Source organism: Dicentrarchus labrax, unplaced genomic scaffold (assembly GCF_905237075.1).
Source record: "Dicentrarchus labrax unplaced genomic scaffold, dlabrax2021, whole genome shotgun sequence".
Lineage (NCBI taxonomy): Eukaryota > Metazoa > Chordata > Actinopteri > Moronidae > Dicentrarchus > Dicentrarchus labrax.
The window spans coordinates 1,038,304-1,064,966 of record NW_026136710.1 but is presented as its reverse complement, the minus strand read 5'-3'; the positions used below and the strand labels follow the sequence as shown (position 1 = coordinate 1,064,966).

The 26,663-nt window shown below is 40.1% G+C and overlaps 1 protein-coding gene and 1 pseudogene across 3 annotated transcripts; both read left to right on the top strand.

Annotated features, from left to right (window-relative positions):
• Nucleotides 1-2,321: 2,321 nt before the first annotated feature.
• Nucleotides 2,322-26,663, top strand: man2a1 (mannosidase, alpha, class 2A, member 1). Of its 3 annotated transcripts, none has more exons than XM_051411833.1 (24): nucleotides 2,323-2,580; nucleotides 10,410-10,565; nucleotides 10,719-10,940; nucleotides 11,091-11,235; nucleotides 11,402-11,489; nucleotides 12,276-12,359; nucleotides 12,754-12,881; nucleotides 12,997-13,170; nucleotides 13,397-13,583; nucleotides 13,704-13,881; nucleotides 13,976-14,166; nucleotides 14,751-14,948; nucleotides 16,614-16,728; nucleotides 17,091-17,158; nucleotides 17,662-17,830; nucleotides 20,081-20,317; nucleotides 20,798-20,920; nucleotides 21,046-21,160; nucleotides 21,340-21,473; nucleotides 21,828-21,969; nucleotides 22,235-22,368; nucleotides 23,782-23,976; nucleotides 25,082-25,192; nucleotides 25,875-26,663. In XM_051411833.1, the coding sequence occupies exons 2-24, from the start codon at nucleotides 10,425-10,427 to the stop codon at nucleotides 26,043-26,045; spliced, it is 3,450 nt and encodes a 1,149-aa protein (XP_051267793.1). In that variant the 5' UTR covers nucleotides 2,323-2,580; nucleotides 10,410-10,424; the 3' UTR covers nucleotides 26,046-26,663. The 3 variants fall into 3 exon arrangements, 2 of the variants coding, with proteins under 2 accessions (XP_051267793.1, XP_051267792.1); XM_051411832.1 differs by having other exon boundaries at nucleotides 10,397-10,565; XR_007886143.1 differs by lacking the exons at nucleotides 23,782-23,976; nucleotides 25,082-25,192; nucleotides 25,875-26,663 and adding an exon at nucleotides 22,048-22,146 and having other exon boundaries at nucleotides 2,322-2,580; nucleotides 10,397-10,565; nucleotides 22,235-22,360.
• On the top strand, nucleotides 5,612-7,343 carry LOC127370111 (uncharacterized; annotated as a pseudogene).

Here is a 26,663-nt window from a genome sequence, read left to right as displayed (position 1 = left end):
TAACAGATTTAATCCTCATTGATGGATTTAATCCTCATTGATGGATTTAATCCTCATTGATGGATTTAATCCTCATTAACGGATTTAATCCTCATTGATGGATTTAATCCTCATTAAAAGATTTAATCCTCATTGATGGATTTAATCCTCATTGATGGATTAATCCATTAATGGTTAATCCTCATTAACAGATTTAATCCTCATTGATGGATTTAATCCTCATTGATGGATTTAATCCTCATTAACGGATTTAATCCTCATTGATGGATTTAATCCTCATTAACAGATTTAATCCTCATTGATGGATTTAATCCTCATTAATTAATGGATTTAATCCTCATTAACAGATTTAATCCTCATTGATGGATTTAATCCTCATTGATGGATTTAATCCTCATTAACGGATTTAATCCTCATTGATGGATTTAATCCTCATTGATGGATTTAATCCTCATTAACAGATTTAATCCTCATTGATGGATTTAATCCTCATTAATTAATGGATTTAATCCTCATTAACAGATTTAATCCTCATTGATGGATTTAATCCTCATTAATGGATTTAATCCTCATTGATGGATTTAATCCTCATTAACAGATTTAATCCTCATTGATGGATTTAATCCTCATTGATGGATTTAATCCTCATTAACGGATTTAATCCTCATTGATGGATTTAATCCTCATTAACAGATTTAATCCTCATTGATGGATTTAATCCTCATTAATTAATGGATTTAATCCTCATTAACAGATTTAATCCTCATTGATGGATTTAATCCTCATTGATGGATTTAATCCTCATTGATGGATTTAATCCTCATTGATGGATTTAATCCTCATTAACAGATTTAATCCTCATTGATGGATTTAATCCTCATTAACAGATTTAATCCTCATTGATGGATTTAATCCTCATTGATGGATTTAATCCTCATTGATGGATTTAATCCTCATTAACGGATTTAATCCTCATTGATGGATTTAATCCTCATTAACAGATTTAATCCTCATTGATGGATTTAATCCTCATTGATGGATTTAATCCTCATTAATGGATTTAATCCTCATTAACAGATTTAATCCTCATTGATGGATTTAATCCTCATTGATGGATTTAATCCTCATTAACGGATTTAATCCTCATTGATGGATTTAATCCTCATTAACAGATTTAATCCTCATTGATGGATTTAATCCTCATTAATTAATGGATTTAATCCTCATTAACAGATTTAATCCTCATTGATGGATTTAATCCTCATTGATGGATTTAATCCTCATTGATGGATTTAATCCTCATTGATGGATTTAATCCTCATTGATGGATTTAATCCTCATTAACAGATTTAATCCTCATTGATGGATTTAATCCTCATTAATGGATTTAATCCTCATTAACAGATTTAATCCTCATTGATGGATTTAATCCTCATTGATGGATTTAATCCTCATTAACAGATTTAATCCTCATTAATGGATTTAATCCTCATTGATGGATTTAATCCTCATTAATTAATGGATTTAATCCTCATTGATGGATTTAATCCTCATTGATGGATTTAATCCTCATTGATGGATTTAATCCTCATTAACAGATTTAATCCTCATTAATGGATTTAATCCTCATTGATGGATTTAATCCTCATTAACGGATTTAATCCTCATTGATGGATTTAATCCTCATTAACAGATTTAATCCTCATTGATGGATTTAATCCTCATTAATTAATGGATTTAATCCTCATTAACAGATTTAATCCTCATTAATGGATTTAATCCTCATTGATGGATTTAATCCTCATTAACAGATTTAATCCTCATTAATGGATTTAATCCTCATTGATGGATTTAATCCTCATTAATAGATTTAATCCTCATTGATGGATTTAATCCTCATTAACAGATTTAATCCTCATTAATGGATTTAATCCTCATTGATGGATTTAATCCTTCCTTGCTTACAGTTCTGACTAATTGTGACTTTTATATATCTATCTATATATATATATATCTATATATATCTATCTATATATATATATATATATATATATATATATATATATATAATTGAGTATGCTTTGTTGATGTTTTGAAGAGCAACAGATAAAGACTGCATGGCTGAAGCAGCTTTGGACAGAAGATCTCTAGTTAGCCGATGATTTAATGATTTAATGTAAATTATTACTTTCCCTTAGTTTGTTATCTTTGATTATACTGAAACCCAAGTAGATAAAAGATAAAGGTGATGAACTCTTCAACACATTGTCCTCCTCTTCCTCTTTCAGCCGCTCCCTCCGCCATCTTGCTTCCGGTGTGTCTGCGCAGCGCTGAGTCAGCTGAACCAACCCGGAAGGAAAACAAACTGCAGAGCGCAGACGCAGCAGCAGCCTGAGCTCGCGCAACGGACCCACAAACAAACTGGATTTTGAAATAACTTTTATTTTTGTTTTTGTTTGTGTTGTTTTCGCGGGAAGTCACACGTCTACGTCACCGGACAGGTGTAAACAGCACGAGCCCCACCGGAGCGCGAGAGGCTGCAACGGGGTGACCAACGCGGAAGTTCAGGACGGAAGGAAGGTCTGAATTTAAGATTAAAATATTCAAGTTTTATTAATTTTCTCTTCACAACCGTTGGTTGTACAGGAGCCGTTCTTTGCTCAATCAATAGAACAATATTTACAAAATATTTAGTATTTGTAACTTTTATTAAAAACCTAATTAAAGACCCATAAATCCTCACAATAATGACTGTACAAGTGTTGAAACAGTGAGACAGATGATGGAAACGGTGTTAAAATAAAGATGGAACTGATGTCAGAGACTTTTATTCAGTGTTTTACCTATAAAATATTTCAATAAAACAATAAAAGAGTTCAGAGGATAATAATAATGATAATAATGTAGGAGAATTTCATTATGACCCCTCCTGTTTAGGGTACCATTGGAAGGGTGAGAGGTCACCAAGACTTGAGCCAGGTCACCATGAGCTAGAACAGAGCCAGGTCATATAATAATAATAATAATGATAATAATAATATTCACACATCATCACATACAGGAGACACATTCAGGGTTTGTAGAAGAGGTTTAAAGACCTCCACCTGGAGTCCTGATCAGAGTCTCGCTGCCATAACAATTTCACATTAGAGGACTCACCACTTACTGAATAGTTTGTTAGTTTATAAAATTGTGAGGCCGTGCAGCGTTCCTGTGGCACATTCAGATATTCCAAAATATCATTTTCTGAACAATTACCAATTCCAGATTTTACACAGTCCCTGATTTGTAAGTATTTCCAGAAATGTTGTTTGCCTACGGGTTTAAATTGACACGATAATTCCTCATAAGACACGAATTGTCCATTTTTGTACAGGTCTCCTATAGTACATGCACCACTTGAACGCCACTGCCTCCAATACACTGACGTATTACCAATATGTATGTCAGGATTACACCACAATGAAGCATATATCTGTACATATTGCAACATCTGATACATTTTGTGTACCTTGGCCCACACTTCCTTAGAGTGAACAAGAATTGGATTTATTGTATTACTTTGTTGAGACAGTTGCTCCTTTGGACTAAATGGTAAACATTCTCAATCTCCATCCAATCTATCTTGTTGTCTGTCGTTTTCCAATATTTGGCTAGTTTAGCCATTTCAAAAGATTCAATTCAATTCAACTCAATTTTATTTGTATAGCGCCAATTCATAACAGAAGTTATCTCAGGACACTTTTCAAATAGAGCAGGTCTAGACCGAACTCTTTAAAACATTTTAAGATATCCCATATAACCTTGGATCTGGTAAACCTAATCCCCCTTTCTCCTTGGTGGCGCAGAGTTTACTTAGTTTTATCCTTGCTCTTTTCCCATCCCATAAAAACTGTTTAACTATATCATCATACTCCTTAAAAATGGCAGGCGGTATTGTGATTGGCAGCATCGTTACTAGATAGTTAAATTGAGGAGCTACTATCATTTGAATAATATTGACTTTTCCCCACAGAGTAAGTTTTATCTTTAGCCTCTTCTCCAGATTTGTTTTAATTTTTTTCAACACCGGGTTAAAGTTTAACGAGGGTATCTCCTAGGTCTTGACTGAGTTTAATTCCAAGATACTTCATGCCCTGAGGTACCCACTTAAATTTATGTTTTTCCTCCATGTAGTGGTGGCATGTGGAAGTCATAGTCATAGCCTCGGATTTATTCCAATTAATTATGTAACCTGACAGTTTAGAGTAGGACTGAATAGTATCCATCAAATGTGGTTATCAGGGTCTGTCACTACAGCTAAAATATCATCAGCATATAGCAACAGTTTATGTTCCTGTCCTCCACCCTCTACTCCCTTTATTCTCCCATTGTTCCTGATACTAACAGCCAGTGTCTCTAGACAAATTATAAACAATAGAGGGCTCAAAGAGCAGCCTTGGCGAGTGCCTCTAGACAGGCTGAAAAGGGTGATATAAATCCATTGGTCATTACTGCTGCTTTTGGTTCTTTATATAATGTCTTTACCCATTGAGAGAAATAGGGACCGAATCCAAAATGTGACCAAGTGGAAAAGAGAAAGCTCCATCCCACCTCATCAAAGGCCTTTTCAGCATCTAGGGAAATAGCAGCTGAGGATCTGTTCTTCATAAAGCCTGCTTGGTTGGGATGTATAATATTGGGTAAAACTTGTTGAAGCCAGCACTTTTGTCAGTATTTTAAAGTCCAGATTGAGCAGGCTAATAGGTCTAAAATTAGATGGGTCTGTTATATCTCTGTCTTTCTTTGGAATCAGAGATATAAAAGCTTCATTAAAAGATGGCGACATGTGGCCTCCTGATACACCTTCACCAAGACTGGGGCAAGAATGTCCTCATGTACTCCTTATAATTATATTGATCGAGACAGACGACCACCCACCTAGAGCCGGAGGACCTGTCCTATTCAATTCAATTCAATTCAATTTTATTTGTATAGCGCCAATTCATAACAGAAGTTATCTCAGGACACTTTTCAAATAGAGCAGGTATAGACCGAACTCTTTAACATTAATTACAGAGACCCAACAGTACCACCATGAGAAAGCACTTGGCGACAAGGGCAAGGAAAAACTGCCTGTTAAAAGGCAGAAACCTAGGACAGATCCTCCGGCTCTAGGTGGGTGGTCGTCTGTCTCGACCAGTTGGGGTGAGAGAGAGAGAGAGAGAGAGACAGAGAGAGACAGACAGACAGACAGGTGCACAGCAACAACAGTTCCTAGGTTTCTGCCTTTTAACAGGCAATTTTTCCTTGCCCTTGTCGCCAAGGTCTTGCTCATGGTGGTACTGTTGGGTCTCTGTAAATAATGTTTTAAAGAGTTCGGTCTATGTATAGCCGCATGTCGTCATTCCACCGCTGGCTGTCGAGGTGGTGTCCAGCAAACAAACGATGTGGGCTTCATTGATAACTGGAAGCCTTTTTGGGGAAAACCTGGTCTGATTAGGAGAGACGGCATCCATCCCACTTTGGATGGAGCGGCTCTCTTATCTAGAAATATGGCGAAGTTTATCTCTAAAACCTGACAGTCCAGAGTTGGGACCAGGAAGCAGAGCTGCTGTCTTACACACTTCTCTGCGCTTTCTTTAGAACAGTCACCCACCCAAAACCTCATAGAGACTGTGTCTGTCCCCCGACCACCTAAACTATTTAAAGAAATAAAAACAAGAGGAGTTCAACATAAAAATCTAATAAAAATTAAAACCAACTCCTCAGTAGCACAAAATAAGAGAATGAAATGTGGGCTGTTAAATATCAGGTCTCTGTCCTCTAAAGCTGTTTTAGTGAATGAATTAATATCAGATTATGATATTGATTTACTTTGTCTTACTGAGACCTGGTTGTCCCACGAGGAGTATGTTAGCCTAAATGAATCCACCCCCCCAGTCATATTAATACTCACATTCCTCGAGGCACTGGCCGAGGAGGTGGAGTGGCAGCCATATATGATTCGAGCGTTTTAATGGACCCTAAACCTAAACTAAATTATAATTCATTTGAAAGCCTTGTTCTTAGTCTTTCTCACCCAAACTGGAAAACACTGCAGCCAGTTCTATTTGTTATAGTGTACCGTGCTCCTGGACCGTACTCTGATTTTATATCTGAATTTTCAGAGTTTCTATCAAGCTTAGTCCTTAAATCAGATAAAGTAATTATTGTAGGTGATTTTAATATTCATGTGGATGTTGACAATGACAGCCTTAGTAATGCATTTATATCATTAATAGACTCAATTGGCTTCTGTCAGAGTGTAAATAAACCAACTCATTGTTTTAATCACACTCTTGACCTTGTTTTATCCTATGGCATTGATATTGAACATTTAATAGTCTTCCCACATAATCCTTTCCTATCTGACCATTATTTAGTAACTTTTGAATTCATACTATTAGATTATAAGCCATTAGGCAAAACTTCCTACAGCAGATGTCTATCTGACAGTGCTGTAGCTAAATTTAAGGAGGAGATTCCTTCAGTGTTTAATTCAATGCCATGTCTGAATTTAACAGAGTCCTATAACAACTTTAGTCCCTCTGAAATTGATAATCTTGTCGATAGTGCTACAGGCTCACTACGATCAACATTAGACTCTATCGCTCCTATAAAAAGGAAATTATTAAAACATAGGAGACTAGCACCTTGGTATAACCACCAAACCCGCCAGTTAAAGCAAATAGCTAGAAAATCTGAAAGGAAATGGCGCTCTTCCAAATTATCAGAATATCGCTCAAATTGGCAAGATGATCTTAAGATTTATTCAATTTTTCAATTTTATTTGTATAGCGCCAATTCATAACAGAAGTTATCTCAGGACACTTTTCAAATAGAGCAGGTCTAGACCGAACTCTTTAACATTAATTACAGAGACCCAACAGTACCACCATGAGCAAGCACTTGGCAACAAGGGCAAGGAAAAACTGCCTGTTAAAAGGCAGAAACCTAGGACAGATCCTCCGGCTCTAGGTGGGTGGTCGTCTGTCTCGACCAGTTGGGGTGAGAGAGAGAGAGAGAGAGAGAGAGAGAGAGAGAGAGAGAGAGCGACAGGCAGACAGACAGGTGCACAGCAACAACAGTATTGGCAATGGCAGTCAAGCAGGACCATGGCAGGAGGCTCCACCAGGATCCATGAGAACCTGCGAGACGAGAAAGCACAAGAACTCCGGGGAAGAAGTGGAGTTAGTAGCATGCATTAAAGGGACATGAATGAGTGCAGAAAGAGAGAGGAAGAGAGTAGCTCAGTGCACCATGGGAAATCCCCCGATAGTCTAGGCCTATAGCAGCATAACTAAGGGATGGTTCAGGACTCACCTTTATAGAAAGGCCCTCCGTAATGCCAGAGGAGCCTATTACTCAGCACTAATAGAAGAAAATAAGAACAACCCTAGGTTCCTCTTCAGCACTGTAGCCAGGCTGACAGAGAGTCACAGCTCTATCGAGCCACATATCCCCATAAACTTAAGTAGCAATGACTTCATGAGCTTCTTCTATAATAAAATTATTACTATTAGAGAAAAAATTAATCACCAACTGCCATCAACAGTTATCAGTGGCTCTCCAAGTTCAGGGACTTCTGTCAATGTAAACTTAGATGTATATTTAGACTGTTTTTCTGCTATCGATCTTCATCAGTTAACTTCAATCATTTCTTCATCGAAGCCATCAACCTGTCTGTTAGACCCGATCCCAACTAGGCTGCTTAAAGAAGTTGTTCCCTTAATTGGCACTTCTTTACTGGATATGATTAATCTTTCTTTATTATCAGGATATGTACCACAGTCCTTTAAAGTAGCTGTAATTAAACCCCTTCTTAAAAAGTCCACTCTTGACCCAGGGGTTTTAGCCAACTATAGACCGATTTCTAACCTCCCGTTCCTCTCTAAGATTCTGGAGAAAGTAGTCGCCAAAGAGTTGTGTGACTTTCTACATAACAATAGTTTATTTGAGGATTTTCAGTCAGGATTTAGAGCTCATCATAGCACAGAGACAGCTCTGGTTAAAGTTAATAATGACCTTCTGACTGCTTCTGACAATGGACTTGTCTCTGTACTTGTATTATTAGATCTTAGTGCTGCATTTGACACCATTGACCATGATATTCTTTTACAGAGACTTGAGCATCAAATTGGCATTAAAGGAACTGCCCTAACCTGGTTTAAGTCATACTTATCAGATCGTTCTCAGTTTGTACATGTTAACGATGAATCCTCCATAAATACTAAAGTTAGTCATGGAGTTCCACAAGGTTCTGTACTTGGACCAATACTATTTACTTTATATATGCTCCCTTTAGGCAACATTATTAGGAATCACTCCATTAACTTTCACTGTTATGCAGATGATACGCAGTTATATCTATCAATCAAACCCAATGAAATTAATCAATTATCTAAATTACAAACATGTCTTAAGGACATAAAATCCTGGATGACCTGCAATTTTCTGATGTTAAACTCAGAAAAAACCGAAATTCTTGTTCTTGGCCCCAAAAACCTTAGAGACTCATTGTCTAAAGATATAGTCACTCTAGATGGCATTAACTTGGCCTCTAGCACCACTGTCAGGAATCTTGGAGTTCTCTTTGATCAGGATTTGTCATTTAACTCCCACATAAAGCAGACCTCTAGGACTGCCTTCTTTCATTTACGTAATATTAGAAAAATTAGACACATACTATCACAGACAGATGCAGAAAAACTAATCCATGCATTTGTTACTTCAAGGCTGGATTACTGCAACTCTTTATTATCAGGTTGCCCCAATAAGTCCATTAAAACGCTCCAATTAATTCAGAACGCTGCAGCACGAGTACTGACAGGAACTAGAAAAAGAGATCACATCTCTCCTGTACTAGCTACTCTGCATTGGCTCCCTATAAAATGTAGAATTGAATTTAAAATACTCCTCCTCACCTATAAAGCTCTTCATGGTCAGGCCCCTTCATATCTTAAAGAGCTCATAGTACCCTATTACCCCACTAGAACACTACGTTCTCTGAATGCTGGGCTACTTGTGGTTCCTATAGTCTCTAAAAGTAGAACAGGAGCCAGAGCCTTCAGTTACCAAGCTCCTCTCCTGTGGAACCAGCTTCCAGTTGTGGTTCGGGAGGCAGACACCCTCACCACATTCAAGAGTAGGCTTAAGACATTCCTCTTTGATAAAGCTTATAGTTAGGGCTGGATCAGGTGAGTCCTGAACCATCCCTTAGTTATGCTGCTATAGGCCTAGACTATCGGGGGATTTCCCATGGTGCACTGAGCTACTCTCTTCCTCTCTCTTTCTGCACTCATTCATGTCCCTTTAATGCATGTTACTAACTCCACTTCTTCCCCGGAGTTCTTGTGCTTTCTCGTCTCGCAGGTTCTCATGGATCCTGGTGGAGCCTCCTGCCATGGTCCTGCTTGACTGCCATTGCCAATACTGTTGTTGCTGTGCACCTGTCTGTCTGTCTGTCTGTCGCTCTCTCTCTCTCTCTCTCTCTCTCTCACCCCAACTGGTCGAGACAGACGACCACCCACCTAGAGCCGGAGGATCTGTCCTAGGTTTCTGCCTTTTAACAGGCAGTGTTTCCTTGCCCTTGTCTCCAAGGTCTTGCTCATGGTGGTACTGTTGGGTCTCTGTAATTAATGTTAAAGAGTTCGGTCTAGACCTGCTCTATTTGAAAAGTGTCCTGAGATAACTTCTGTTATGAATTGGCGCTATACAAATAAAATTGAATTGAATTGAATTGAATATTATTAGTTAATATTAGTTTATATATGAGATATTAATAGTTAATATTAGTTTATATATGATATATTATTAGTTAATATTAGTTAATATATGAGATATTATTAGAGTTAATATTAGTTCATATATGATATATTATTAGTTAATATTAGTTTATATATGAGATATTATTAGTTAATATTAGTTTATATATGAGATATTATTAGTTAATATTAGTTAATATATGAGATATTATTAGAGTTAATATTAGTTCATATATGATATATTATTAGTTAATATTAGTTCATATATGAGATATTATTATCAGAGCTCAAACATCAGATTATCTAAAATCAGCTCTAATATATTTGTAATAATAGTAATAATATAAATGACTTTATATAAACATGTAAACTCTAAAATGAATTGGCTTCACTTTCATAATTGATTAATTAGAAATACTTTTTAACACCTGAACAATAAATAAAGTTAATATTTTTTCATGAATAAATTGTTGAACTAACTCTGGTTTTACAGGGTATCTTAATGATTATTATTATTGATCTCTAATAAAGTAAGAATAAATGTGACCAGTTTAAGTTGAAGTATTTTAATTTATTTGTTGATATTTATGAAAATGTTTCCTTTTATTGAGACTTTCTGTTCAGACGTGTTTCTGAGTGATGAAGAGGAGCCGGGTGCTCGCCGTGCTGGTGGGCGGAGTCTTCATTGTGGCGGTGATGTCACTAAACCGCATGCTGGAGCTGATGCAGGGGGCGGGGCTTAAACAGCGCGGGGAGACACCTGCTGGACAGGTGCACGACGTGAGTCACAGTTACGCCGCCAGACTGAATACAGTCAATGCAATTTCAAAATAAAGTGTCATTTTAACACAAACATTGTTGAGTTGTAGTTTCAGATTCTGTCGACATCAATAATCAATAATCAATAATAATAATAACAATCTTCGTCTGCAGGATTTGTCCCACCTCCAGCAGAAGATTGACAGGTTGGAACATCTCCTTAGCGACAACAACCGCCTGGTTGCTACGCTGCGTGACTCTTTGCTCCAACGCAAAGCACCATGGGAAACAGGAGCAAGGGCCAATGTGAGCTCAGACTCCGCCCACGGACAAACCGACAGGCTGCCCGGCTGCCGATTGGCAGACGAGCCGAAGGACGGGGCTAACGGCGTGCAGGTTGGCTTAACATGCTAAAATCTGTTAGCTTAGCATGCTAATGATGCTAACCTGCACATGTTGGACAGTTAGCATCATTAGCATTAATAGTCAGCCATATGGATATCTCAGTAATATAGGAGTGTTGTTTATGTTGTTGTTGTTTATCAGCTGCTGGATGTTTACGACCTCCTCCCGTTTGATAATCCTGATGGCGGCGCCTGGAAACAAGGTTTTGAGATCCGTTACCAAGGCAACGAGTGGGACGAGCAGCCGCTGGAGCTTTTTCTGGTTCCTCATTCGCACAACGACCCCGGTACTGACATATCCCTACACCTACATATACATATACATATATATATATATATATACACATTTATATATGTTCCTGAATAATGAATTGATGTAATGACATATCTCACTGTGTGTGTGTGTGTGTGTGTGTGTGTGTGTGTGTGTGTGTGTGTGTGTGTGTGTATCAGGCTGGTTGAAGACATTTGACAGTTATTATCAGGATCAGACCAAACACATCCTCAACAACATGCTGATCAAACTGAGTGAAGACAGCAGGTATTAAACACAGCACTGTCATCAATAATACATCCATTATCAATAATACATCCTTTATCAATAATACATCCTTTAGCAATAATATCCATTATCAATAATACATCATTTATCAATAATATCCATTATCAATAATACATCCTTTATCAATAATATCCATTATCAGTAATATCCATTATCAATAATACATCCTTTATCAATAATATCCATTATCAGTAATATCCATTATCAATAATACATCCTTTATCAATAATATCCATTATCAATAATACATCCTTTATCAATAATATCCATTATCAGTAATATCCATTATCAATAATACATCCTTTATCAATAATACATCCTTTATCAATAATATCCATTATCAATAATATCCATTATCAATAATATTTATCAATAATATCCATTATCAATAATACATCCTTTATCAATAATATAACCATTATCAATCATATCCTTTATCAATAATATCCATTATCAATAATACATCCTTTATCAATAATATAATCATTATCAATCATATCCTTTATCAATAATATCCATTATCAATAATACATCCATTATCAATAATATTCTTTATCAATAATATCCATTATCAATGATACATCCTTTATCAATAATATCCATTATCAGTAATATTCATTATCAATAATACATCCATTATCAATAATATCCATTATCAGTAATATTCATTATCAATAATATCCATTATCAATAATACATCCATTATCAATAATATCCATTATCAATAATATCCATTATCAATAAGTGTTTTTATCTGTCTATCAGGAGGAAGATGATTTGGGCAGAAATCAGTTTTTTCTCTAAATGGTGGAACGACATCGACGATCAGAAGAGAGAAATCGTTAAACGGTAAAACTTTTAGTTTTTGTCTCATTTTATTGTCGGAAACAACAAAAACAACAAAAATAAAATGTTTTAATTGTTTATTATCCTTTCTCTGTTTGTATGGAAGCTTTTTACTGCCAGCAGAATAAAACAATAGGATGAAAACTGATCAATAAATGTTCCTGTAAGTGAGCAAAAATATATTAATATATATAATATATTGTATATTATAATATATATATATTAAATATTGATATAATATATTATATATCAATATTTAATATATATTATACATAATATATATAATATATTATGTATAATATATATTAAATAAAAAGTTATAATTAGTTGGGTTAGGGTTACATTACATTGTTGTTATTTTAGTGTTACTATATTCTCCTGCTCTGTGATTGGTCAGTCTGTTGAGGGCGGGGCAGTTGGAGCTGGTGACGGGCGGCTGGGTGATGGCGGACGAAGCGAACTCTCATTACTTCGCTCTGTTGGATCAGCTGATCGAGGGACACCAGTGGATCCAGCGACACCTGGGTTCGTGTTACCTGCACAAGGCATCACTTCCTGCCGCTGTCTTACGTCATCAAACGCCTCATCAACGTTTGTTTGTATGTATGTTTGTTTGTTTGTTTGTTTGTTTGTTGTTCAGGTGTGAAGCCAAGCAGCGGTTGGGCGGTGGATCCGTTTGGCCACTCCCCCTCCATGACCTACCTGCTGAAGGGGGCGGGGCTTCGGGACATGGTCATCCAGCGCGTTCACTACGCTGTCAAGAAGCACTTCGCCAAGCAACAGACGCTGGAGTTTCTATGGCGACAGAGCTGGGGTAGGCGGGGGGGAGACTGTCGATCAGCTGAAGGAACTATTGATTTTAACTAATTGAACCAAATAATCTGAATAATAATAACACTTTATTGCTATTATTGATTGTTTTTATTGATTGTTTTTTTTACTGTGTTCTTTCTGTGAAACAGAGATTAAATTAAATATGGATAACTTTGTGATATTGACGTTTGCTTTCTCTCTAACTCCGCCCACTTCCTGTATGTCAGACTCCTCCTCCCGTAGTGACATCACGTGTCACATGATGCCCTTCTACAGCTACGACGTACCGCACACGTGCGGTCCGAACCCGGCCATCTGTTGTCAGTTTGATTTCCATCGCCTGCCGGGGGGGCGTGTCTCCTGTCCGTGGAGGATACCGCCACAGCCAATCACAGAGCAGAATGTCCAGGAGAGGTAAGCAGGGGGCGGGGCCAAAGATAGACAACAACAAAGACCCTGAGCTGTAGACCCTGTCCCTGATCTATCTGTAGACCCTGTCCCTGAGCTGTAGACCCTGTCCCTGTGTCCTCTCAGAGCTCTCCTCCTGTTGGATCAGTACCGCCAGAAGTCTCGTCTCTTTCATTCTCCGGTTCTTCTCGTTTCGCTCGGTGACGACTTTCGATTTGTGGAGTCGAGCGAGTGGGACGCTCAGTTCAGTAACTACCAGAAACTCTTCGACTACTTCGACCAACACCCGGAGCTCCACGTCAAGGTGAGCACCTGAGAGACCTGCGAGGGGGGCGGGGCCTGATGGCAGGAAATTCCCTTAGTGGTGCATCAACTCTTCTTCTCCTGTCTTTTTTCAGGCTCGTTTCGGGACTCTGTCAGATTACTTCAAAGCCCTTCGTCGCCGTTTGACCGCAGCAGGAACAACTCTGCCGACGCTTCGCGGCGACTTCTTCACGTACTCCGACCGTGACGATCATTACTGGAGCGGATACTTCACCTCCAGACCATTCTACAAACGCCTCGACAGAACACTGGAGGCCACGCTCAGGTACGTTATCTCCTATTTAACCTGACTCAGGTACGTTATCTCCTATTTAACCTGACTCAGGTACGTTATCTCCTATTTAACCTGACTCAGGTACGTTATCTCCTATTTAACCTGACTCAGGTACGTTATCTCCTATTTAACCTGACTCAGGTACGTTATCTCCTATTTAACCTGACTCAGGTACGTTATCTCCTATTTAACCTGACTCAGGTACGTTATCTCCTTATTTTACCTGACTCAGGTACGTTATCTCCTTATTTTACCTGACTCAGGTACGTTATCTCCTTATTTTACCCGGCTCAGTTTCGGTTCAGTGTATTTAATGTCTTTCTTTAATATTATTTAATATTAATGTTAAATTTTTTCTGTTTTATCCAGTTTTAAAAAAACAATTTAAATACAAATTTCTATATGTAATTTGTTTTATTTTCTTTATTTTTGATCTTTTCATGTAAATTTTCTATATTTACATTTTAAATCATCGTTTGTCCTTTTTCACTATAAATATAAATCTTTATATATTTATATTATTTATGTTGTATTTTTGTTCATATTTAAAGATTTTCCTCTTCTCTCTCTGACAGAGCGACAGAAATTCTCTTCAGCCTGACGACGGCTGAAATGCGCCGTTACCGTGGTGATGGTCATCTGGTTGCAGATTTCCCAGCACACCAACACTTCCAGCGCCTGACGACAGGGAGGCGGAGCCTGGCGCTGTTCCAGCACCACGACGGTGTCACCGGCACTGCCCGGGACCCTGTTGTGGTGGACTATGGCACCAGGTGACTACCTTCTGGGAACACCTTAGCCTGTTAGCATGTTGGTGTAATCGAAGGTTAAAGAATAAGATGCTTTTGGTAAGGTGGAAAGAGAGACTCATAGGACAGGACTCCTGTCAGTGGGGGGGGTATATGAGGGCTCCTGTCAGTGGGGGGGGATATATGAGGGCTCCTGTCAGTGGGGGGGATATATATCAGGGCTCCTGTCGGTGTGTGTGTGTGTGTGTGTGTGTGTGGGGGGGGGTATATACCAGGGCTCCTGTCGGTGTGGGGGGTATATCAGGGCTCCTGTCGGTGGGGGGTATATATCAGGGCTCCTGTCTGTGTGGGGGGGGTATATATCAGGGCTCCTGTCGGTGGGGGGGGTATATGAGGGCTCCTGTCGGTGTGGGGGGTATATATCAGGGCTCCTGTCGGTGGGGGGGGTATATATCAGGGCTCCTGTCTGTGTGGGGGGGTATATCAGGGCTCCTGTCGGTGGGGGGTATATGAGGGCTCCTGTCGGTGGGGGGGGGTATATATCAGGGCTCCTGTCGGTGGGGGGGGTATATATCAGGGCTCCTGTCTGTGTGGGGGGGGGTATATCAGGGCTCCTGTCGGTGGGGGGGTATATGAGGGCTCCTGTCGGTGGGGGGTATAAGGGCCCTGTCTGTGTGGGGGGGTATATATCAGGGCTCCTGTCGTGTGGGGGGGGTATATGAGGGCTCCTGTCTGTGTTAAGGTCCTGTCGGTGTGGGGGGGGAGAGGGCCTGTCTGTGTGGGGGGGGTATATATCAGGGCTCCTGTCGGTGGGGGGGTATATATCAGGGCTCCTGTCGGTGTGGGGGGTAGGGCTCCTGTCTGTGTGGGGGGGGTATATATCAGGGCTCCTGTCTGTGTGGGGGGTATATATCAGGGCTCCTGTCGGTGGGGGGTATATATCAGGGCTCCTGTCGGTTGGGGGGTATATATCAGGGCTCCTGTCGGTGGGGAGTATTAACAGAAGGAGTTAAAGGTGTTGAAGCAGCTTAAACTAGCAGGTGTTAGCATACATATACATTAATATTTTTTGTGAAGTGACTTTTGTTAAAATATCACAAAGTTTTAATGAAGTTTTTTTTTAATGATTTATTTTTCATTCTTATTATTTCTTCCCTAATGTCCTTATTATTTTTGCAGATAACAAATCAGTGTTAGCATTGTCTTTAGCGTTAGCGTGTGTTTTGTCTCATTTGTCCCTCCATGCTCTCTGTTGAAGGATGACGTCGCCGCCGGCAACGGTAACAGGTACTGCCTCGCTTAGTGTGAGCAGTTAGCATTAGCCTCCCATCATACCCATTCATTTAGCATTAGCATCTAACATTAATTTCCCATCAGTCCCATTTGATGAGCGTTTCATTAACAGTGTGTTTTACAGTGTAGTTTGTCATTCATTGTTTATGTTTGACGTTTTTGAAGTTGTAAACTTCATTTTAAATAAAGTTTTGATTATAAAACAATGTTTTTTAGGCTTCAGTACGCATGTAAAGTCAGTATGTTTTATAGTGCAGACAATGTAGAAAACCTTAAATCAAACTGTTTTAATAAAGTTCATCAATAAAAATAAAATCAATGTTGGAACAAAACTCTTCCAGAATGACACAAGAAGGAAATGAAAACGTTTGAACTGAAATACATTTTATTTTGCAGATTGTTTCACTCGATCCTGAACCTGCGCCAGGTGCTGCAGAGCTCCGCCCACTGGCTGCTCCTATTGGACAAGAGCCAGTACCACTACGACCAATCAAAACCCTTCCTGAAAATGGTGACCCCTGACCCCATCACCTCTTTTAAAATGATCCTATGTAGTTTATTTCTGTAATTGTTTTATGGCACAGACAGAATTTATAAGTACAACTCATTAAATAATAACGGTTCAATAATGTTATTATTATTATTTATTATTATAATGAGACTGATCTGGAACAATAATATGATGTTGACAGACTTGTAGTCAATGTTTGGTGCTTTAGAATCATTTAATTAATAATGAATTCAATCAGTCAGACAACAGAAACTGTGGACGTTATGGACACGTTGACGGACGGATGATGTGAGTTTCAGGAACATAAATGTATGAAAAATTTACATTTTTAATAACTAAATCTCGGGTTGATGTATTTTCAGGATGATGTCATCTCGGCGCAGGACGCTCTGCCCCAGAAGACGTTGCTCACGCTCAGCGATGAGCCCAGGTGAGGGGGGCAGGGCTTATATAGGGAAGCGGCTGAGGCAGAATAGCTTACTTTATTATTTTCAGTTTACATATTAATACCACAAATACGCTGAGCCACATTTACACCCGAGAACTACTCAGGAACTACTTTTCAAGACGTCTGTGCTTCCACCGTGGTCTACAGACACGTGAAAACCAGGTAAATGTGTTGGAAGTCACAGACTGAATGACAAACAGTCGTCAGTCTCCGTGACGTCCCCCACAGGTCTGTGAAGAGCTCAGTATGGTCGTCGCCATCTTGGATTTCCTCAGGGTCCACAAGGGTCAAATCTTGGACCTTTGCTTTTTATTTGTAGTCACGGTTCCACGAGATTATAAAGTAGAGTTTATCCTTCAATATGCTGATGATACTCTGCTGTTCGCCCTCACTGGTTCCTGAAGAGCCATTGTTCAGCCTCAGTGTTTGTCTCCACTCTGTATGTTTGATTGATTGATATTGAACACTGATCGGTTTCCTTTCAGGTCATTGATCATCTTTAACCCGACAGAGCAGCTCCGTACGTCCGTCATCAGCATCGTCGTCGACTCTCCTGACGCTCGCGTTGTTGATGCACAGACGGGTCAACCGATGACTGCGCAGATCTCTGCGGTGTGGGAGGAGCCAACTCTGGCGTCCGCAGAAGATTTCCAGGTGAAAAACGAATTAGTTCAGTCAATTAAAATATTTCCTGTAAAGTTATTTTTGATCTGTAAAAAAAAAGTTGTTCGTATTCATTTGTATTTCTGTATGATTTATTAGGGACTGAGCCAGTGACCGCTGGAGGTCCCTATTGTTTTTGCTCGATTTCCTATTATTTTTAGCCCCTGTTGACTGCATTTTTGCCCCTCTGAACATATACGAAAACTCAATTTTATTTGGCAAAGTTGTCAGGCCTGGTGAAAATGGGGATATTCTATGCGTCTCTTTCAGGTTGCCCACTAGGTGGCGCTACTATCATAAAAAATGCGTTTAGGCTAATTACTTCTGCACAGTTTGTCGCACATTCAAAAACCTTGTGTCCACGCGTTCAGTGAATAGAGCTGAATCTCCCCATGTAAGCCCAATTTTTTTTTTCTATAGCGCGAAATGTCCATAAACTACTTTTCCGTGTTCCTCCCATGCGCTTTGTCCGATTTGCACAAATTTTTTCACGTAGCATCTGGGGACCATCCTAATAAAAAAGTAATTTAAAGAATTTTGGTATTAAAAAAAAATAAGCACGTTATAAAATTAACACTTCCTGTGGATTTTTCGTCAAAAAAGGAAGTGGACCATTTCTCCACATTGCTATGTCCGATTGTCACCAAACTTGGGTCCATAGTTACTCATGTCTTTGTTAGGCATCGTGCACAATTTCAGGTCATCGCCACTAGGTGTCGCTCTTTAAAATGAAGAAGTTTATATCTCTGCAACGGCACGTGTGATTAAAATGAAACTTGGTATGATGATTCCCCATGGCTCTCTGAGGCTCATTTAAAAAGGACAAAAAAATATGCCACTAGGTGGCGCTCTTTTGGCATGATAAATCACTGTGCGGAGACCGTAATAGTTATCAATATTAAATTCACAGGGCACGTGTAGAGTAGTGCCTGAAGCTCACATACCAAAAATCGTGTTTGTCGTGTTTGTAGCGCCCCCTACAGGATAAAAAGACAGCAGCCCCGGCGCCACGTTTCACTGATATGTACGAAAGGGTACATATCTTGGTAGGCACGTGTAACATGCCGGTACGTACAAAAAAGCCTCTTGGACCCATACCCGAAACCCCACAGGAAGTCGGCCATTTTGATTTTGATTTTCACTTACGCGTTGTATTTGTACGAACTCCTCCTAGGGAATTTATCGGATATGCTTCAAAATTTGTGAGTACAGTCATAATACTGTTGTTGCTGTGCACCTGTCTGTCTGTCGCGCTCTCTCTCTCTCTCTCTCTCTCTCTCTCTCTCTCTCTCTCTCACCCCAACTGGTCGAGACAGACGACCACCCACCTAGAGCCGGAGGATCTGTCCTAGGTTTCTGCCTTTTAACAGGCAGTTTTTCCTTGCCCTTGTCGCCAAGTGCTTGCTCATGGTGGTACTGTTGGGTCTCTGTAATTAATGTTAAAGAGTTCGGTCTAGACCTGCTCTATTTGAAAAGTGTCCTGAGATAACTTCTGTTATGAATTGGCGCTATACAAATAAAATTGAATTGAATTGAATTGAATTGAATTGAATAAAATAGTGCTAATTAAAAGTTGTGCTATTTGTGCATGTACATTAAAGGGCGTGTCAGTGGCGTGCCTTCAAAGTTGGCCATTTCGAATTCTGTGGTCATACAAACTGATAGAAAAGTTGAGCTGTGACTTTACATTAAACCGCGTGCCAGTGACAACTTGTCGATTTCAGCAGATTCGCCATAAAACAGTACTCATAACTTCAGTGTGCAATGTCCAATCTCCAATAAACTTCATATATTCTGAAACAGTTTTGCCCTGAACACGTCCTCATAACTTCAGCGTACGTGGTCCAATCTCAATGAAACTTCACGTGTTTGATAACACTCTCACCTTGAACATGTCTACATGACAACATTCAGACATAGTGATAGCGCCACCTACCGGCAACAGGAAGTAAGCGCTGCGTGGCAATTGTGAGCTGATTTACGTGAAATTTCATGTTTTGGTCCCCACGTGTTACGACGGAATGTAGCACGCCCCGAGTTGCGTGGAGTGCGAGGTCCCGCCCAATGCGGCTTGCAGCTTTAATTATATACGTTATTATTATTATTGTTGTTGTTGTTGTTATTAATCAATACTACTAGACTTTTATTTTGGTACATTTACTTGTATGTTTCTTTAACGTTAGCCCCTCCCCTGATCAATGATTGTCCAATCACAGCAGAGTTTTATATTTTCACCTTCAGCTCGACTTCGTGGCTCAACTTCCTCCTCTTTCACTCGTTGTGTATCATGTGACCAAAGCTTCTGTTGGCTCTGCCAACCGGGCTCGCTACACCTTCCATCGCCGTGGCAACCCGCCGACCATCCAAACCGAACACTTCCAGGTGTCCCGCCCGGAAGGACCTGACACTGACGCCCCCCTGTCGCTTAGCAACAAGCACGTCCAAATATGGAGCTCCTCAGAGACCGGCCTGCTGCAGGTCAGACTTCTCATATTAAAAGGAAGTTTTTCCTTGCTGCTAGGTCTAGGTTCCTTGCTAGGTCCTGCAAGGTCTTGCTCATGGTGGTACTGTTGGGTCTCTGTAAATAATGTTATAAAGAGTTCGGTCTAGACCTGCTCTATTTGAAAAGTGTCCTGAGATAACTTCTGTTATGAATGCGCTATACAAATAAAACTGAATTGAATTGAATTGGATAAAATGAAAATTTTAATGAATAAATTAAAGCCAAAATATAATAAAATGATCTATTATTGGTTTAATGTGTGTAATTGTAAAAAATACCAACATATTTAAGGTGTAACACATTGTTATAGAAATGATCAGATAATTTTTTATTATTAGTTATTTTATTAATCCACTTACTGATGAATTAATATTAAGTTAAAGTTAAAATTAACTAATTATTGTTACTGATAAAGTTCATTTGAAGGCTGACTTAGACCTTATTTTGAAATGCAGAAGCTCCGCCTACAGTCCGGTCTGGTCCGTCAGGTCCAGGTCCAGTTCCTGTGGTACGGAACCACAAGGAACCGAGACAAGAGCGGAGCTTACCTGTTCCTGCCAGGGGAGGAGGGGGCCCAGGTGAGTCCAGAACCAGGACCCAGATCTCTCTCTCTCTCTCTCTCTCTCTCTCTCTCTCTCTCTCTCTCTCTCTCTCTCTCTCTCTGTCCTCTCATTCACTGTGAATGTCTCTCGCCCCCCTGCAGCTCTACTCCTCCTCAGAACCACCCCTGGTTCGGGTCTCCAGAGGTCCAGTCTTCTCTGACATCACTTCCTGTTTCCGGCACTTTACGCACAGAGTCCGACTCTACCACCTGGAGGGTAACGAGAACATTGAGCCTCTAGTGGACGCCACAGGAACTGCAGGCTTGTTGTACTGAGCATGCTCAGTAGAGTCCTGTCTGTCACTGACTTCCTGTTGGCCACTAATGTATCAATTATTCATATTGATCCAACTAAAGGATTTCACAATAAAAGCCTCCTGTCTGTCTCTGCCCCAGGGCATGCTGGGAAGTCCCTGGAGATTTCCAACATGGTGGACATCAGGTCAGAGGTCAACCGGGAGCTCGCCATGAGGATCGTCAGCAATGTTGCCAGCGGCAACCGCTTCTACTCCGACCTCAACAGTTTCCAGGTTCACTGCGTTTGATGATGTCACATGTTGTTAAAAAAACACCATGAGCCTGTTACTGATTGATTATTGAGAGTTTACTCATTGGTTATTTATTGGTAATTGATTGCTTATTGAAAGTTTATTGATAGTTTACAAAGTCAAAGTCAGCTTTATTGTCAAATATGTTTTACATGCACGATATACAGCACAGATGAAGTTTCAGTCCTCGGACCCTCGGTGCAAACAGGCAATAAGTCATCAAATAAACAGTCAACAATCAACTCATTGGTTATTGATAGTTTATTGATTGCTTATTGATAGTTTACTCATTGGTTATTGATAGTGTATTGATTATTGATGGTTTATTGGGTACAGATGCAGCAGCGGCGCACTCTGGCGAAGCTCCCCCTGCAGGCGCACTTTTACCCCATGACCTCGGCGTCGTTCCTGCAGGACGAGACATCTCGAGTGTCTCTGCTGTCGGCTCAGAGTCAGGCTGTCGCTTCGCTCCGACCAGGTGAATCTCCGTCTACCTGGCTGTTTGTCTGTCTGTGGAAATAACAACAATCTGACTTTATTGATCGCCTATTAACAGCCAACCTGCGCGCTCTCTGACGGCCAGCAGGGGGCAGCTCCACTCTGATAGTATTGAGTCTTATGGAGAAGTTGATTCATTCACAGTAAACAGTTTATGGTACGTCACCGCTACATGGAGACGACCATAACGCCCAACTGGAGGCTTCTGTCTGAGCACGCTGACCTCTGTCCTCTGACCCCTGCAGGTGAACTGGAGGTGATATTGGACCGGCGGCTGCAGCAGGACGATAACCTCGGCCTCGGTCAGGGCATCACCGACAACAAGCTGACAGCGAGTCTCTACCAGCTGCTGTTGGAGGACAGGAGGGGCGGGGCCCAGGTGAGGGGGCCCAACACGCCGTCTGTAAAATGTGATCGATCGATCGGTTGTGATCAGATATGTGACCGATATGAGACGACATGAAAAGTTGAACTCTTTAAACACCTTCTGAGGATCAAACTGAAAGACCAAAATACAATTCAATACAATACAATTCATAACAGAAGTTATCTCAGGACACTTTTCAAATAGAGCAGGTCTAGACCGAACTCTTTATAACATTATTTACAGAGACCCAACAGTACCACCATGAGCAAGACCTTGGAGACAATGGCAAGGAAACACTGCCTGTTAAAAGGCAGAAACCTAGGACAGATCCTCTGGCTCTAGGTGGGTGGTCGTCTGTCTCGACCAGTTGGGGTGAGAGAAACAGACAGACAGACAGGTGCACAGCAACAACAGTATTGGCAATGGCAATCTAGCAGGACCATGGCAGGAGGCTCCACCAGGATCGATAAGAACCTGCGAGACGAGAAAGCACAAGACCTCCGGGGAAGAAGTGGAGTTAGTAACATGCATTAATGGAACATGAATGAGTGCATAAAGAGAGAGGAAGAGAGTAGCTCAGTGCACCATGGGAAATCCCCCGATAGTCTAGGCCTATAGCAGCATAACTAAGGGATGGTTCAGGACTCACCTGATCCAGCCCTAACTATAAGCTTTATCAAAGAGGAATGTCTTAAGCCTACTCTTGAATGTGGAGAGGGTGTCTGCCTCCCGAACCACAACTGGAAGCTGATTCCACAGGAGAGGAGCTTGGTAACTGAAGGCTCTGGCTCCTGTTCTACTTTTAGAGACTATAGGAACCACAAGTAGCCCAGCATTCAGAGAACGTAGTGTTCTAGTGGGGTAATAGGGTACTATGAGCTCTTTAAGATATGAAGGGGCCTGACCATGAAGAGCTTTATAGGTGAGGAGGAGTATTTTAAATTCAATTCTACATTTTATAGGGAGCCAGTGCAGAGAAGCTAGTACAGGAGAGATGTGATCTCTTTTTCTAGTTCCTGTCAGTACTCGTGCTGCAGCGTTCTGAATTAATTGGAGCGTTTTAATGGACTATATATGGATATATTAATATGATTATTATATTACTGATATTATATATTAATATTATTATATTACTGATATATATTAATATTATATTACTGATATTATATATTAATATGATTATATTACCGATATTATATATATTTATATTATTATTGTATTACTGATATTATATATATTATTATTATTATATTACTGATATTATATATTAATATTATATTACTGATATTATTACTAATATTACATATATTTAGTATTTACCTTTGTTTTCTTTCAGTTCTTTTTCTTTCTCCACTTGTTATTTTTTGCTTTATTATCATTTTTATTCATCAGATTTCTTTTGTTTACATTTTGTTTTCCTGACAGGAAGTGGGAGGAGCCTCAGTACAACACCTGTCCCTGCTCGCCCACCTGACCTCGCTCTCCCTCTGCCACCCGCCAATCACCATGGTCGCCACTAGCGACAGCCAGCTGCCGAAGCTCCGCCCCTTCCTGCCGCTCCAGTCCTCGCTGCCGTGTGACGTTCACCTGCTGAACCTGAGGACGCTGGAGGACACACAGGTAAGAACACCAGGAATCACCTTGAATCACCTGGAATCACCTGGAATCTATAACATTAAAGGACAATTCCGGTGCAAAATGACCCTGGGGTTAATAACACATGTGTACCGAGTTGGTCCGGTCTCTGGGATATGTTTTCATGCTAATCGACCGTGACTGGTTTTAGCACAAACTGCTAATTAGCTTATAATGCTAGTCAACGGGGCACAGAGTAAGTATCACACTGCCCCAACACACTGCCCCAACACACTGCCCCAAAACACTGCCCCAAAACACTGCCCCAACACACTGCCCCAAAACACTGCCCCAACACACTGCCCCAACACACTGCCCCAACACACTGCCCCAAAACACTGCCCCAACACACTGCCCCAACACACTGCCCCAAAACACTGCCCCAACCAACACACTGCCCCAAAACACCCCCACACACTGCCCCAACACACTGCCCCAAAACACTGCCCCAAAACACTGCCCCAACACACTGCCCCAACACACTGTTACTGTTATTAACCCCAGGGTCCTTTAATGTTTTACAGAGTTCGGTCTAGACCTGCTCTGTTTGAAAAGTGTCCTGAGATAACTTCTGTTATACAAATAAAATTGAACATTTGTAGTAGAATTACAAACTCAAATTAACTTCAACAATTATAAAAACTGTCCACAGATAAATAATCAATATTTTCCCTGTTCAGTTATTGATCACTGCGCAGCAACAAATGGATTCAGAACTCTGCTGTGATCAATAACTGTAACATTGAGCTTCAGTGTGTCTCACTGCGGAGGTCTAATGTCAATAAAGGGATCAATATGATCCTGAAAGAACGACATCGTCTGCCAGACGACGAGCAAACGACTGTTAAAATGCTCGTTTTCTGAATGGAGTTTGGTTGATCAGGGCTACGCTAACTTAGCTCACAGTAAAGTAAAAGGAACAGTTGGATCAATAACAGACTTTGTTTGGAAAAAACTTTGGTCAGAAATATATTGTTGATTGTTGTTTATTCCAATAATGTTTATATTATATATAATAATATCTCACAAACATCAGATTATTGTTATATTACACAGTTATTATAATAATAATTGCGTTTGTGGTAAACAGGAAGCAGGAAGTCCGTCACAGGAAGTGGCTCTCCTCCTCCACAGGAAGGGCTTTGATTGTAGCTCCGCCCCCGAGCCGCCGCTGCAGTGCTCGTGGAGCGCGCACGAGGAGGTGGACACACTTATTTATTTATTATATGTTTTTCTTTATTATTAATATATTAACATATTGCTTAAAGTTACATTCAAAACTAATTATTTTCTTTGTTTTCAAATGTGTTTAATATTTTCTTTAATTACGTTTCTCAGATTGAATAATTGTTTTATAGAATCTCATTTGTTTTTAAAATAGTTTCTACGGAAGCGTATTGCATTCACTTGAAAATTAATTTTATGGTCTGTTTTTCGGACTAATTCTTTTTCTGAGTTTAGAGAGCATTTGAAACAATAGACGCATTAATTCCTTTATTGAGAGCTCGATTTAATGGAAACAAACATAACCGGCTTGTTTAGTTCAATCAGGTTTAACTTTGATCTGGTTCCAGACTCTGGGAGATAGTCCTGTCTTTAAGTCTTATTGATGGTATTATCATTAGTCTGTCGACTCTACGCAGGAACCTGAGGTAGATAGTTGAAGATGGGGCATGTATGTGCGGGCAGGAGTCACCATCGGTCCATGGAGTCACTGCAGGTTGGAGGTTCTCGCGGGAGTTCGATCTCGATAATTCAGAAAAACAGAAAAAATTATTCAATAATTTTTTTTTCACGTGAATGCAATACGCTTCCGTATTTATTATTAATTTCTTAGAATTTATTGTTTGTTTCTTCTGAACCGAACTGGTTTCTGTTTCCAGGTGAACCTGGACGATATTTTCTCTCCTCTTCAGTTCAGTTCTGTCCGTCAGTCGGGTCTCACTCTGCTGCGAGAAGACGACGAGCCTGAATCCGCCCGGCCACAGCGGGCGCCACACGTCGCTCGCCTGCGGCCGATGGAGATCAGCGCTTTCCGTGTGGAGATCGGCTAAAAAACCGGCAGCTAAAAGTCCAAATTCAACCAAAACTCTGTCACACAAAAACACACGAGGGCAAAAATCTAAAGCCGCCAAACAGCCGGTGAACAGCCGGTGAAATGCTAATTATGAATTTGATCATTAATAATCAATCAAATGCTGGAAGAACAAATAAAAAGGGAAACACAGAGAAGACAAATTATAAAAACATTTAGACAATAAAAACGGAGCATATTTGATTGTTACAGCTGCAGAGGTCAGTCGGGGTTAAAGGTCAAATATTCAGGGAATCAGGGAACAAACGGGTCAGTCTAAAGGTCAAAGGTCAACCACACAAATACAGATTTTGTATAAATGAAGAAAAATAGAAAACACTGAACTTGTTTGCGTATGAACACTAACGACACAGCTGAGGTTGCTACGGCAACAAGAAGGGACCCAACAAGCGGTTAGCTCGTTGTTCAGTGAATGTTTTTAATTGTGAGAAATCCTCCAACTGCTGTTTGCTTTGTTTACGGACTTTTTTTTTTTTTTTTTCCGTTAAAGTCTCCATGAAACAGGAAGTAGAGAGTTGTTAGTGTTTCCTGTAAAAACAGGAAGTAGTGAGGGAGTTGTCCCAGATATTGATTGGCG

Excerpts from the sequence above, each read along its gene's own strand:
- man2a1 (XM_051411833.1), top strand. The coding sequence starts at position 10,425 with ATGAAGAGGAGCCGGGTGCTCGCCGTGCTGGTGGGCGGAGTCTTCATT. Across the intron at positions 21,474-21,827 it reads CCGACCTCAACAGTTTCCAG|ATGCAGCAGCGGCGCACTCT; the intron begins GTTCACTGCGTT and ends TATTGGGTACAG. Across the intron at positions 22,369-23,781 it reads ACAGGAGGGGCGGGGCCCAG|GAAGTGGGAGGAGCCTCAGT; the intron begins GTGAGGGGGCCC and ends TTTTCCTGACAG.